Consider the following 14,223-nt stretch of genomic DNA (forward strand, 5'->3'; position numbering starts at 1 on the left):
AGTTAACGTGCAGGTTCAGTTAGCAGTTAGGAAGGCAAATGCAATGTTGGCATTCATGTCGAGAGGGCTGGAATACAAGGCCAGAAATGTACTTCTGAGGCTATACAAGGCTCTGGTCATACCCCATTTGGAATATTGTGAGCAGTATTGGACCCCGTATCAGAAGAAGGATATGCTGGCCTTGGAAAAGATCCAGAAGAGGTTCATAAGAATGGTCCCTGAAATAAAGGGGTTGTTGTATGAGGAACTGTTGAGGGCAATGGGTTTCTACTCGGTGGAGTTTAGAAGGATGAGCGGGATATTATTTAAACTTACAGGACACTGCAAAGCCTGGATAGAGTGGAAGTGGAGAGGATGTTTCCAGTTGGAAGAAAAACTAGAAGCAGAGGACACAATCTCAGACTAAAGGGACGATCCTTTAAAACAGAGATGAGGAGGAATTTCTTCAGCCAGAGGGTGGTGAATCTGTCGGAGTCTTTGCCACAGAGTGCTGTGCAGGCCAAATTACTGAATGTCTTTAAGACAGAGATAGATTGGTTCTTGGTTCTTGATTAATATGAGGATCAAGGGTTATGGGGAGAAGGCAAGAGAATGGGGATGAGAAAAATATCAGCCATGATTGAATGGCGGAGCAAACCCGATGGGCCGAGTGACCTAATTCTGCTCCTATGGGTTATGGTCTTAGATATAGGAAGCAAATATTGACAAATACCCATTACTTCACATGCAGAGTTGAAATCATCTGTAATAATGCAATTTCACTAAATTATCCTCAGAGAGTTGAATGAAATGCATAATAATAATTTACTAGAAATGTATTGTGTGGTAAAGGAAAATCGATTGCGACACAAAAGTGAGCTTTTTAGAAGAAGCTAAATTGACATCGAGGAAATTTTTGAAGATTATAAATATCAATATCTGCGAAATTTGAATGTATTTACACTGTGTGCATTTGACTTCTTTAGTACTTGTGAATTGACTGGTAAACGTATCCACAAATGAGGCAAGGATGGTACGCATTTCTGCGGACCAAAGCAGATAACATGTATTTTTACTTCATTGGATATTCACTTGCTTCTCGGTGATCTGCTTCTTTGCATCTGATATTATTCCGTGACCATAATTATGTAGAAATGAACACCGTTTGTCTTAAACTACCCGAATCACAATCAGTTCTGCCCACCTGCATAGTTTGCAGACTAATGGGTATTTGTATTGTTTTTAGTATGGCAATGCAAGTCGGCCTTAACGTGTATCAAATTAACCGTGAGTTATAATACAAAATCAATATTTTGTAAGTTTGCAATTGTTCGATCTCAAAATTCTACGCATTATGGACGTTTCTGAAAAGGCAACAGCATAGATAATTTCAAATCACAATTGTTACCTTTCTGTTTGGTGTTAATGTCTGCCTCTATTTAGGGAGAAGTACAGAAATAAAATTATACACCATTTTTTGTAGCGACAACCAGCTTCCTGCAGATATGTATCATCAAGGTCTGCCATTCAAATAAAGAAACATTAAAATTGAAGCTTGGGTCACATTTTCGGAATCATTCATTTCAGATGAAAGGACAATATTTGTCTAATTTTCGAGCCAATATTGCTTCATTTTGGCTACCGCCGTTAACAACTCCGAGCGACAGTAAAACTTGTTTTGAAAGTATAGAATCATTGAATTTACAGTGCAGAAGATAAAAATGTGTCTACCTCACAATAAGCGGCTAAGAACTCTATTTTGATTTCTGTTGGTTTGATTTGGAGTTTCTAATTCTTTTGCAAGCAACAATGCATAAAAGGTTTCTTCCCAAAAAATATATAACATTATATATGCAGAAGTATAGCCGAATTTAAAACTCGATGGTGAGCAGTATGCCAAGATATTTTGCTCAATGATGCATTACTGTTTCGCAATAATTAAGTATCTTCGAATTTCACACCTGACGCCTTTAAGTCAGCTTTCAGTTTCTGGATTTCTGAAATGGGTATTAAAAAATCAATTGATTATGCAGTTAAATTTAAATTGTCTTTAGCACTATCGAATATTTCTTGCGACGCAGCGAGATAAAGGCAAAAGTAAAGCACGAGAACATGATACAACGTATAGATTATTCAATTCACCTGAGAGAGAACCATTCTTGAAATTAGAGGGATATGTTAAATGCCACTATATTTTACCAACTGCAGTGATGTTTATTTGTTTGTACAAGGAAGAACAAAACATTAGGCACGTAAAATTAAGTTGACTCTACATTCCATTTTGAACAAATATGCAATGCCTTCTGGTGAACTCGGGCAACGAACAAGATTCTAAAAATTGGGCTTTGTATATTTTGGCTCCAACACTCATGCCTAAAGTTTGTATCGTTAGTTTACAGCACAGTTCTAAAAAGGAGTTCCTTGCATAACGTGGTTAAATTGCAAGCTAGTTTTCCATAATGCGAAGATTTATGTTTGGAATGCAATTGAATTCCTCGTCTTTGGCAAGCTACGAGAATATGTTTTCGTTGCAGTTCATGTGCCATGTTATTTTTTGAATTTCCAGACAGACAATATTATCAGAGTACTGTTTTGCATGAAATAGATGATTCAGCGTGAAATCATAAAATTGCGTATTCATTTTTCTTAAATAAGGGCGAGGGATAATATTTTCATGGTTCGCTACATTTATTTAGGCAGTTGAGTGGAGGCTGCAGGAATTCTGCTTCGTGTTCAGCAACCTGCTACGTTTTAGCTATGAACGATCACACAATAGGTTTCACTAACGTTCTCAGTATAATTGAACAATATAATGTACATTTATATATTCATTGAGTTGCATCAGTGTCAGTTCGCTTTTTGAGCTCATTTTGTTGCTGAGACCTGCTCACGCCTATAGCTTTATAAGTTTCCCCATAAAGTAGGTACCTAATTCCTTTTCATTTAGTAATATTGCCCAGACCCATTAATTTAAAAAATATTTGACAAACTAATTCAATGAATAGCGACTAAGTCCCTGGACAGTTGGCTCTTCTCACGAATCTTCGAGGAAGTGGCTATAGGGATTAATGGATATTTACTACCGCAACTCATGTAAACAGTGAATACGCCAGATCTCAGGATGGAATCTGGATTGTTAGATCTTTTTTGGTTTATGCAAGTGGATGACCAGAGTCACAGGATGTCCGGCAAATATAGTAAGGATTTCCCTCCGATGGCTTCACAAAGGATTTCAAATTATCTTTTCGATATTATTTTGCCAACTTGCACAGGGGCTGTTTAGCACAGGGCTAAATCACTGGCTTTGAAAGCAGACCAAGGCAGGCCAGCAGCACGGTTCAATTCCCGTAACAGCCTCCCCGAGCAGGCGCCGGAATGTGGCGACTCGGGCCTTTTCACAGTAACTTCATTTGAAGCCTACTTGTGACAATAAGTGATTTTCATTTTAAGCTTCCAAACATCCCCGCAGGTAGACAAGATTACCAACAGCACATAATTGCTTCACAGTCTATATCAATGGATCATCGACATTTTTATTCCGTCAGATAACTGACTTATCAGCTGGCCGAGTTTGCATCTGTTTCTCGCAGCTCAGTTTATCTGTTGTTTACCCGAGTTCACCTCAAAAAGAGGATGATCAACTTCATAGACATAGATAAAATTCTTCCTGAGATTTTTTTTGTCATACTCACTGGCTTATTTGGCTTTTTTCTCTTGGAAATCTGCTGTATGTAGTTCCTATCTTGTGTCGGGCTTCTATTGGCTGTAGCCACAAAAAACTAAATCGTTGTACATATCCCAATTTAGGTGCTGCGCATCCTCGTTGTTCGAAAACCTTGGACTTACACTAAAGTCATGAACACTCATTAGCATGTAGGCATCTGAATTAATTTGAAATTATTAACGCTTTCAAATACAGAAACAAACATCAAGCATAGATAATGATGTACATTATGTACCATATTCACAAAAAGTAAATTATTAAATAATTAAGGCTATCTCTTTCCTTGACAAAATGTGTTGGATGTATTACTCGGAAAATGCCTCAGACAGTGCCAAGGTCCCAGCCTAGTAGCATGCGAGAACCAGTTAAGTAACACAACTCTTCAAGAAATGTGCAACACTGAACACAGCAATCTACGTGCAGATTTGTGGAACATATTTCATAGCGAGACTCTGGTATTCATTATCAAGGAGTTCGTAGCAGGGCGTCTATACAGTTCTAAAATACAGCAAAGTCAACTTGGGTGTCCAAAAGGAAAATTGCGTTTTTTTAAATGATTACAGTTTTACAGGATTTAAAACAAGCAGGAGTGATCATGTCGAACCAGGAGTTGAACTTCTTTTACATTTGTAAAAAGCATTTGATGGAGGTGTCACGTCATATTTTCAGCAGAAAATGGACACTCTCGTCCTCAGGTTGGCATATCAACTATATTGGCTAACAAACAGGAAAGAGGTAGTAAGGATAAATTATTCATTGTCACGTTGGTTATCCGTAATTAGTTGAGTGCCAGCTCGATCTGTGTTCGACACACAACTATTTAGGTATAATACAAATTACATGGGTGATGGAACCAAATGATTTGTAGACAAGCTTGTTGATATTTCAAATACAGGTAGGATATCAAGTTTTGAAGAGTATGAAAACAAATTCTTTCAACAGCGATGCATAGATTAAGTTTGTTGGCAGCAAACTGATGTTCAAATATCATCTGGGAGAATGTAAAATTGTTCACAATCTTATCTGAAATAAAACACCAGAATATTACCTAAATGGAGAGATACTGCTGAATTTTGTGTAACACAGACGGGTGGACGGACAGACGGTGGACGGATGGATGGATGAATGGATGGATGGATGGATGGATGGATAGATGAATGGATAGATGGATGAAAAGGGAGTATGTGAGATATTGTCTCATAAACGTAAATACTATGTAAGCAATAGCTGTATACAAACTAATGAAACGAACATTTGGGCATACTTATAAGATTGTATTGCTTTGTATTCTGCGAAGGAAACTTTGGAAGGACGATCAAAACGTGTTGATGTGTAAGAAACTGCATAAAAACGATTTCGATGGGGTAGATATCTATGAGGCAAATGATATTGAGGAAAGATTAAACACTTGTACGTAAGACTAAACATGGTTTAGATATAATAAGCACAGATATAAAGTGAAGCAATTTGCTGACTGCATTAAAAAATCCTTATTTGGTTACAAGCTGTGTCGGGCAATGATGAAGAAAATTTCACACAGAAAATTGGAATAGTTTGAAGCTGGTTGTTTCAGGGAATGACGGAATTTAATTATTTTAAAGCTACTTTTCTCAGTACCTAACGGAAATTAAATTGCAGGGATACAAGGAATGAAAGGACATATAGGACTGATTTGATTGCACCACAGGCAGAAGGATGGACACATTACCTGTCTCCTATGTTGTAATAAATAGAAATGCTTTCAGGCCCCGGCAGGGAATAGACATTACAATTGAATAAGCACTTCATCGCCGTCCTTATTCGTAAAGTTCACATAATGACACTCACGTAACACATGTTGTTGATGCAAGTTTGACGAAATGACGAAACAAGCGAATATAAAATAGAGAGACGTGTATCAAAATTCAGGCTTTCAAATTTAGTTTGATTGTAAAGGTTGGTTCCAGCTACTCAGTGTGGATTGCATTTGAACGCAGATTACATTTTGACAACATATAGCAATTTATTTTTATACCTAATAATAAAATGAAACATTAATTTCAATAGTGCAAGATGCTGATCAGTTCGCAAATGAAATACAGATATTTTTTGAAAGGGGAAAAATAACAGGTCCAAAATACCTTTAGGCTGTAAAAAAAAAATGGGCTCCATAATCACATTTCAGCACAGGCCTGCTCTCCAGTGCACAAGTGGAGGAAGGAGAAAAAAAAGCGATGTTAATCTGAGCATCTACTGTTAAGAAAGCACAAAGATTTAATTGGCTGTTGAAGCGATTCAAAGAAAACGCATTACGTCCCTGGTGCCAGGGAAAAAGATGGCAGGGAGCACTCCAGGATTTTCTTCTGAGTGAGAGTGATAAGCCAGATTTCGAGGCCCACAATAGTACAAAAGCCACAGATAGTCGAGCAGATGGATACCAAATGTATACTTCAGGTAGCTGGACAGATCGTGAAAGCGCAGGGAATCTCATACAATTATCACAAATCACTCCTCTTGACAGTTAGTATAGAGGTAGGACCATAGTGTCTGATGATCTGGCTCGAAATCTGGAGTAGGATGCGGAGTCTCAATTCTCTTAGGCACTGGTGCAAGCTCAGGGAAGCTGGGTCCTGTGAAAACCGAAGGATCTATAGCTGAACGGAGCTTTGAGACGTTCTAGTGCTTCTGTTCGGGAGTGGGAGTAAGATGGTTTAATGTCGCTGTCATGTGGTTGGAAAACAGCGAGACAATTCAGAGCAAGAAACGGGATAAAGCACTTTAGTGAATGACTGTGTCAGACAGAAGAAAATGTAAAAATCAAATGTCCACCACATGGAATAGGCATTGTTTATTTTATACTGTTTTATTCTCCTCCTTTTTCACATTTACTCCCAAACTGACACCCAACAATAAACAATAATCAGTAACGAATGCAATGTCAATCCCCATATCGATCCCATCCTTCCACCAAACACCCAAACATTAGCCCGCATGTTAACATAAACAAATGACAAAAAGGAATCAGGAATCACACATAGTCACCATTAACACAAACAGTCCCCCTCCCCCAACACTCCCAGCCCCCAAACCCCCCCCTAATGTTCGATGTGATCCAAATCTGATTTGGCATTGTCAAACGATATATATGTAAAGACAGGTGTATGCGAATACAGTGGATAAGCTAAAGGCACAGATAAACCTATGACACTATGATACCAAGTTAATTCCTGCAGAAACATGGTTTAAGGAGGGGGAAATGGAAACACAGAATCGCCGGAGAGAAATATTTAGGCAAGATAAAGGAAAAATCAAAACGTATATGGGCATAGTATTAATGATTAAAGAAGCAATTACAGCTCTGAAGAAGGTATTCTACACGAAACGTCAAATGGGATAATATAGGATGAGCTTAGAAATATGAAATGGGCGGCCACACTCATGCAGTCAATTATAAACCACCAGCTGGTGTACGGTAATTAGATTAACAATTTTTCCTCAAATTACTGAGTGCAAAAACTATAGAAAAGCAATAGTTCTGAACTTAAACTACCCAAATATTATTTCGAATACTTAAAGCGTAAAAGGGCACAGAGGGAGCAATTTGAATTGAAGAGGGTTATTTTAGCTCCCATGTAACAAGCCCAGTGAAATCAGACATAATTCTACATTTAATCTTAGGAAGTGAAGCATGGCAGTGGATGAAGTGAAAGTGGGGACCATTTTGCAGATAGTGATCATAATACAGTTGGTTTTAGTGTTACGCTGTAACATGGCGAATAGAGAACAAGACCAAAAGATATTTTAAAATTGGGGCATGACAGGTTTTGCAAAGCAAAAGGGAACTGACGAAAGGGCCACCAATATAGCGAATGAGAAATGGTTTTAAATCAGTGGGAAATATTCAAAAGCGGGAGTCGACGGAAATTAGATCGATTCATCCCCACCCTGTGATGCTGCCAATCGAGAGACCGGTGGTTACCGCAATCCATATGATGTAGGATAAAACAAAAGCAGAAAGCTGGTGGTAGTCACAACTAAGATAATAACATAGAAGGCCCAGAAGAGTTAGATGGATTGGGCATGAAAAATTAACTTTAGTGTCCGAAGGTCTGACGACGTTACAGGGTAGAGTGGCAAATTAGGTCTAGGTACGGTGGTTTTTTGGACAGTCGGTGCAGACGTGATGGGCCGAATATCTTCCTTGTGCGTTGTCGGGAATCGATGGAAGAGTTAAAAATAATGGGCGTAAAGCAGAAAATGAAAACCCGAAAAGAAAACAGGATATGAACCAACCAGACTGGCATGAATATGGGGAGGGAAACGTCCAGAAAGCTACAACCGTGTTGTGCCCAGAAGAGACACACGTAACAACGTCAACTGATGCTGATGACGCAGCAGGTTTTTCAATGAGTACGCTGTCTCATAATAAACTAGGGAGAGAAATGCGTCACGCGTAGTATCTTCCCAGCCTTCAACACAGCACAGTAGTACACGTGGCTAGCAATGTGGCTTCACAGTGCCAGGGTCCCAGGTCCGATTCCCCGCTGGGTCACTGTCTGTGCAGAGTCTGCACGTTCTCCGCGTGTTTGCGTGGGCTTCCTCCGGGTGCTCCGGTTTCCTCCCACAGTCCAAAGCCGTGCAGGTTAGGTGTGTTGGCCATGCCAGATTGCCCTTAGTGTCCAAAAAGGTTAGGAGGGATTATTGGGTTATGGGGAAAGGGTGAAAGTGACGGCTTAAGTGGGTCGGTGCAGACCCTATGAGCCGAATGGCCTCCTTGTGCACTGTATGCCCTATGTATCTATGTACATCATCGATGAAGACGAATATCTTGCCACGGTCATCCCTACACCCCCACTACTTGTATTCAAGCAACCGCACAACCTCAAACAAACCGTTGTTTAAGAAAACTACCCAGCCTTCAGAACAGCGACAATGACACCACACAACTCTGACATGGCAATCAGTGCAAGACAGGCCAGATCATCGACATGGGCATTACCATTACACGTGATACACGACCCATAGGTACGTGGTACATATTCATGCGACACGGCCAACATTGTCTACCTCATACGCTGCAGAAAAGGATGTCCCGAAGCTTGGAATATTGGCGAGACCATGCAGACGCTGCGACAATGGATGAATGGACATCGCGTGACAATCGCCAGGCATGAATGTTCCCTTCCAGTCGGGAAACCCTTCAGCATTCATGGGCATTCAGCCTCTGATCTTTGGGAAATAATTCCCCATGGTGGCATTCAGGACGCGCGACAAGGCAAAATCGCAGAGCAGAAACTTATAGCCAGGTTTCGCACACGAGTACAGCCTCAACCTGGACCTTGGATTCATGTCGCATTTGATTCACCACCCCCCACAACCACCCCCCTCCCCTCAACGCCCCCCCCCCCCCCCGCCGCCCCCACCATCTGGCCTGGACTTGCGAAATCCGACCAACTGTCCTGGCTTGAGTCAATTCACACCTCTTTAACCTGTGATCATCCCTCACTCCAGTTGCTTCGTCTGGTCCTGTAGACTTAATTATCTTCACAGACTCGCATTCAAAGTATCGTATTGCATCTTTGAATTTGTCTCTAGAAATGTTTATGGAACCCACCTCTTCATTCACCTGAGGAAGGTGCAGTGTTCTGAAAGCAAGCAATTCGAGACAAACCTGTTGGACTTTAACGAAGTGTACAAGGGTGGAGACAGGGCAGAACACTGCAGGACCCCGATGATCCAGGATTTTGACCCAGCAAAAGTGAAGGAACAACAATACTTTTCCAAGTCAAGCTGCCCTTATCCTTCCAGATTTCAGTATCTCTGGGATTTCAATGTTCTGCCTTAGTAATTCTAATGAATTTTCTGTGGTGCATCTTCAAGTTGGTTTACGCTGTCGCACTGTTTTCAATGTTGGAGAGTTAAATATTTGAACAATCGGTAGAAATCTAGGGGTATGCCTTGCCTGGATGATATCGAGCTTCTTGAGTGTTGTTGGAACTGTACTCGTCCAAGAAAATTAAGACAATTCCATCAGACTCGGGGCTGTGCCTCGTCATTTCTGCGCACGTGTTTTGGAGTCAGGGGGTGAGTTACTGCGCACAGGATGCCGAGGCTTTTACCTGCTTTGCTGCCACAGAATTTAAATGCCTTGTCCAGTTCAGTTTCTGGTCAACGTTAACCCCCTGATTAATAATGGGTATTCAGCTATAGTAATTCCATTGAATGTCAGGGGCGCTGTTCAGCTCCTCTGCTCTTTAAGATGGTCACTGCTGATTAATGTGTGACGTGAATATTGCATGTGCTTTATGAGCCCCAGGCTGGTATTGCACATTGAATTGATTTTGATTGAATTTAATTGAATTTGAAATATTGTTACGGGTACTGAGGTGCAGTGAAAGGTATTGCTCTGCTTCCAATCCAGACAGATAGTTCAATACATGAAAAACATGGGACATACATAAGAACACAATGTAAATACATACACAGCGGCATCGGGTGAGCATACCGAGTGTAGTACTTCTCGGCAAGGAAGACGTGTGAAGTGATCAGTCCAGTCCATAAGGCGTCATTCAGGAGCCTGGTAACAGCTGGTAAGAGGCTGTTTTTGAACCTGTTCTGTTCGTGCCTGTTCTCAGACTTTAGTATCTTCTTCCGGATGTAAGACGTTGGAAGAGAGAAAACCTCGGGTAGGAGGGGTCTTTGATTATGCTGCCTGCTTTCACAAGGCAGCGGGAAGTGTAGGCAGAGCGAATTGATGGGAGGCTGGTTCACGTGATGGAGTGGGCTGTATTCCCGACATTCTGTAGTTTCTTACGGTCTTGGGCCGAGCTGTTGCCATACCAGGCTGTGAAGCAGCCGGATAGGATGCTTTCTATGGCGTATTTGTAAAAATTGATATGTCTACGTGGACATGCCGAATTTCCTGAGCTTCCTGAGGAAGTATAGGCGCTGTTGTGCTTTTCTAGGTGTGCAGATCACCAACAATCTGTCCTGGTCCACCCACGTAGGAGATCTGCACACCTAGGAATTTGAAGCTGTCAACCATCTCCAGCGCGGCACCATTGATGCAGACTGGGCTGTGGAGGATACTTTGCTTCCTGAAGTCAATGACCAACTCTTTAGTTTTGCGAACGTTGAGGGGGAGATCGTTGGCGTTGTACCACGCCATTCGGTTCTCTATCCCCTCCTCTATTATCACCCGTCGTTTTTCGAGATCCGGTCCACTACAGTCGTGCCATCAGCAAACCTGTAGATGGTTAGAGCCAAATTGTGCCACACAGTCGTGTCTGTATAGGGAATATAGTAAGGGGCGAGGTATGCAGCCTTGCAGCGCCCGGTTTTGAAGACTATCGTCGAGGCGGAGTTGTTGATTATCCTTACAGATGTGATCTATAAGTCAAGTAGTCGAGGATCTAGTTGCTGAGCGAGGCACCAGATCTCAAGTTTTGGAGTTTTGATATGAGCTTGGCTTGGGTTATGTCAATGAATAGGAGTCTGACGTAGGATTTCTTGTTGTCCAGATGCTCCAGTGCATGGCCAGGCAAATGGCGTGCACTGTGGACCGGTTTATGCAGGTATTTCTGCACGTGGACACGGACCTTTTCAGCAGGTGAAGAGTCAGGAATGTTGCTGGGCATTGTGCAGTCCTCAGTGAATTTTCCCACTTAGGCGCTATGTTGGAAGCAAGGTTATTGGCGAAATGGTTGGCCCTAAGAGTCTCTCCTACGAGAGGAGATGATTGACCTCCAGCCACCGCAGCCATCTCCCTATGTGCCAGGTATAGCACCAATGAGGCGGGGGGAGTTGTTCGGATTCGTAATGACTTCAGGTGTGCTTGTATTCCTTAACAATGCACTCGGTTAAATACTGCCTTTATTTAAAGGACAGCTGAGCTCTGCTGATGGCAGCTGAATGAGATGCCAACTTTTTTTCTCCTCCTGATCAACCCTATTTCAATTAGTAGGGAGAGATGCAACGAATGGGCAGAGTTGCGATGACGACGGAGGAGATTCTGATTTTAAGCAAGGGGAGGCTAGGTAATAATAATATTTTATTGTCACAAGTATGAAGTTACTGTGAAAGACCCTGGTCATCAAATTCCGTCGCCTGTTCGGGTAAGCCGGTACGGGAATTGAACCCGAACTGCTGGTCTTATTCTGCATGACAAACAGCTGTCCAGTCCACTGAGCTAAACAGGCCCTAGTATACGTTCGCCATCTTGTCAGCCATATGACGGAAACATGCGCCTCGAAGATGATAATGTGTGACTTCTGAAAGCAACTGGCATGCTTCCCTTGCGACAGCAATTCGAACTCCTGGGGCTTGATTTGTTTAGCTGTACCCTCGCTGTGTATCTTGCTGGTGCTATTCACGGAGAAGACCAACTCTATTTCGTATGAGATATTTTCGAGGCCACACACCTTACCTATTCTGCACGATGAAAGTTGTAATAGTGTGGGTAATTCCTCTTTACGTGCAGAGGAATTTGGATCGAGATTTCTCGGGTTACATATTCTTTTTAATGCGTGTGTGTAGAAAGGGGAAGACCTGGAGACAAACAGGCAATGTTGATGCAAAATCGCACGTGTAGGACATAAGTGAAAAATCAAAGATGGAGGATTAAAAGAAACGCAACTCAAGGTTTTCATTGTGCAATTATTTACGTCGGTTTGGCGACACAAATCAACCCAAACCAATGCAGCGTGTTCCAATTTAACGTGAAAAATAAAACTTTAATTCAATTCGAACGTATATATTGAGAATCTAATTCATTAGCCCATTTACCAGCGTCCTTTGCAGCTCCTGTATTTATAAACGAGAAAACAAAAATGCAAGATTACAGAAGTCGCCAAGTAGAACTCAATTGACATTTGACCTAAGTGGGGATAAATGGGTGTTTCTCTGGTTGGAAACCTGTAACTAGTGGGGTCCCTCAAGGATCAGTGTTGGGCCCGCAGTTGTTCACAATTTACATAGACGATTTGGAGTTGGGGACCAAGTGCAATGTGTCAAAGTTTGCAGATGACACTAAGATGAGTGGTAAAGCAAAAAGTGCAGAGAATACCGGAAGTCTGCAGAGGGATTTGGATAGGTTAGGTGAATGGGCTAGGGTCTGGCAGATAGAATTCAATGTTGCCAAGTGTGACGCTATCCATTTTGGGAGGAACAACAGCAGAATGGACTTTATTTAAACAGTAAGGTGTTAAAACATGCTGCTGTGCAGAGGGACCTGGGTGTGCTGGTGCACGAGTCGCAAAAAGTTGGTGTGCAGGTGCAACAGGTGATTAAGAAGGCTAATCGAGTTTTGTCTTTCATTGCTAGAGGGATGGAGTTCAAGACTAGGGAGGTTATGCTGCAATTGTATAGGGTGTTGGTGAGGCCGCATCTGGAGTATTGTGTTCAGTTTTGGTCTCCTTACCTGAGAAAGGACATATTGGCACTGGATGGAGTGCAGAGGAGATTCACTAGGTTGATCTCAGAGTTGAGGTGATTAGATTATGACGAGAGGTTGAGTAGACTGGGACTGTACTCATTGGAGTTTAGAAGGATGCGAGGGATCTTATTGAAACATATAAAATTATGAAGGGAATAGATAGGATAGATGCGGGCAGGTTGTTTCCACTGGTCCGGGAAAGCAGAACTAGGGGGCCTTGCCTCAAAATAAGGGGAAGTAGATTTAGGACGGAGTGTAGGAGGAACTTCTTCAACCAAAGGGTTGTGAATCTCTGGAATTCCTTGCCCAGTGAAGCAGTTGAGGCTCCTTCTTTAAACGTTTTTGAGAAAAAGATAGAAACCTTTCTAAAGAACAAAGGGATTCGGGGATATGATGTACGGGTTGGAGAGTGGAGCTGAGTCCACAAAGATCAGCAAATGGCGGAGCAGGCTCGAGGGGCCAGATGGCCTACTCCTGTTCCTAGTTCTTATGTTCTTACGTACATACAGCACAGCATTCGATATGCCCATTTGTATTTAGAAACCCACCTGAATGCACTGAGATTGTATTTTGTACATCTTCTTTTGAATTGTCTTCAGATTTAGAATCACTATAGACTATGCTTCATTGACAAATCCTGAGAAATGCGGCTCGATATTGAATTAGTGACACTGAGAAATGCAATTTATTTAAGCCTTAACATCAGATTCTGCGTATTTACCTGTTTGTAGTTAATTATGAAACCAGTCTGCAAGTCAACAATGTTCTCCTCACCATCCGCGGTGCAGGTTTTCTTCAGTTTCTCCAACTCTAGAAGCAAAATAAGGTTTTAAATTGACCATAATCATGTCACCATTCGTATCACCTGCTGAAGGAAAATACAATGACGTCTTAATGTGAAGTATTATTTATATTTTGAATGTCTACATTCAATTAATGGGCAACATGGTAGGACAAGTGGATAGCACTGTGGCTTCACAGCGCCAGGGTCCCTGTCTGAGCGCAGTCTGCACGCACTACCCGTGTCTGCGTGGGTTTCCTCCGGTACTCCGGTTTCCTACCACAGTCCAAAGATGTGCAAGTTAGAAGGATTGGCAATGCTAAATTG

The 14,223-nt window shown here is 41.8% G+C and overlaps 1 protein-coding gene across 1 annotated transcript in view; it reads right to left on the minus strand.

Annotated features, from left to right (window-relative positions):
- Positions 1 to 1,917: 1,917 nt before the first annotated feature.
- The window catches only part of LOC140389104 (uncharacterized), a 152,717-nt gene continuing 140,411 nt past the window's right edge, over positions 1,918 to 14,223 (minus strand). The window contains exons 28-30 of the mRNA XM_072473263.1: positions 13,890 to 13,925; positions 12,467 to 12,484; positions 1,918 to 1,976 (exon numbers count right to left, since the gene is read on the minus strand). Coding sequence (XP_072329364.1) covers positions 1,918 to 1,976; positions 12,467 to 12,484; positions 13,890 to 13,925 — 113 coding nt within the window. The remainder of the gene's footprint in view (positions 1,977 to 12,466; positions 12,485 to 13,889; positions 13,926 to 14,223) is intronic.

This window comes from Scyliorhinus torazame, chromosome 14, assembly GCF_047496885.1.
Source record: "Scyliorhinus torazame isolate Kashiwa2021f chromosome 14, sScyTor2.1, whole genome shotgun sequence".
NCBI classification, from domain to species: Eukaryota; Metazoa; Chordata; class Chondrichthyes; order Carcharhiniformes; family Scyliorhinidae; genus Scyliorhinus; species Scyliorhinus torazame.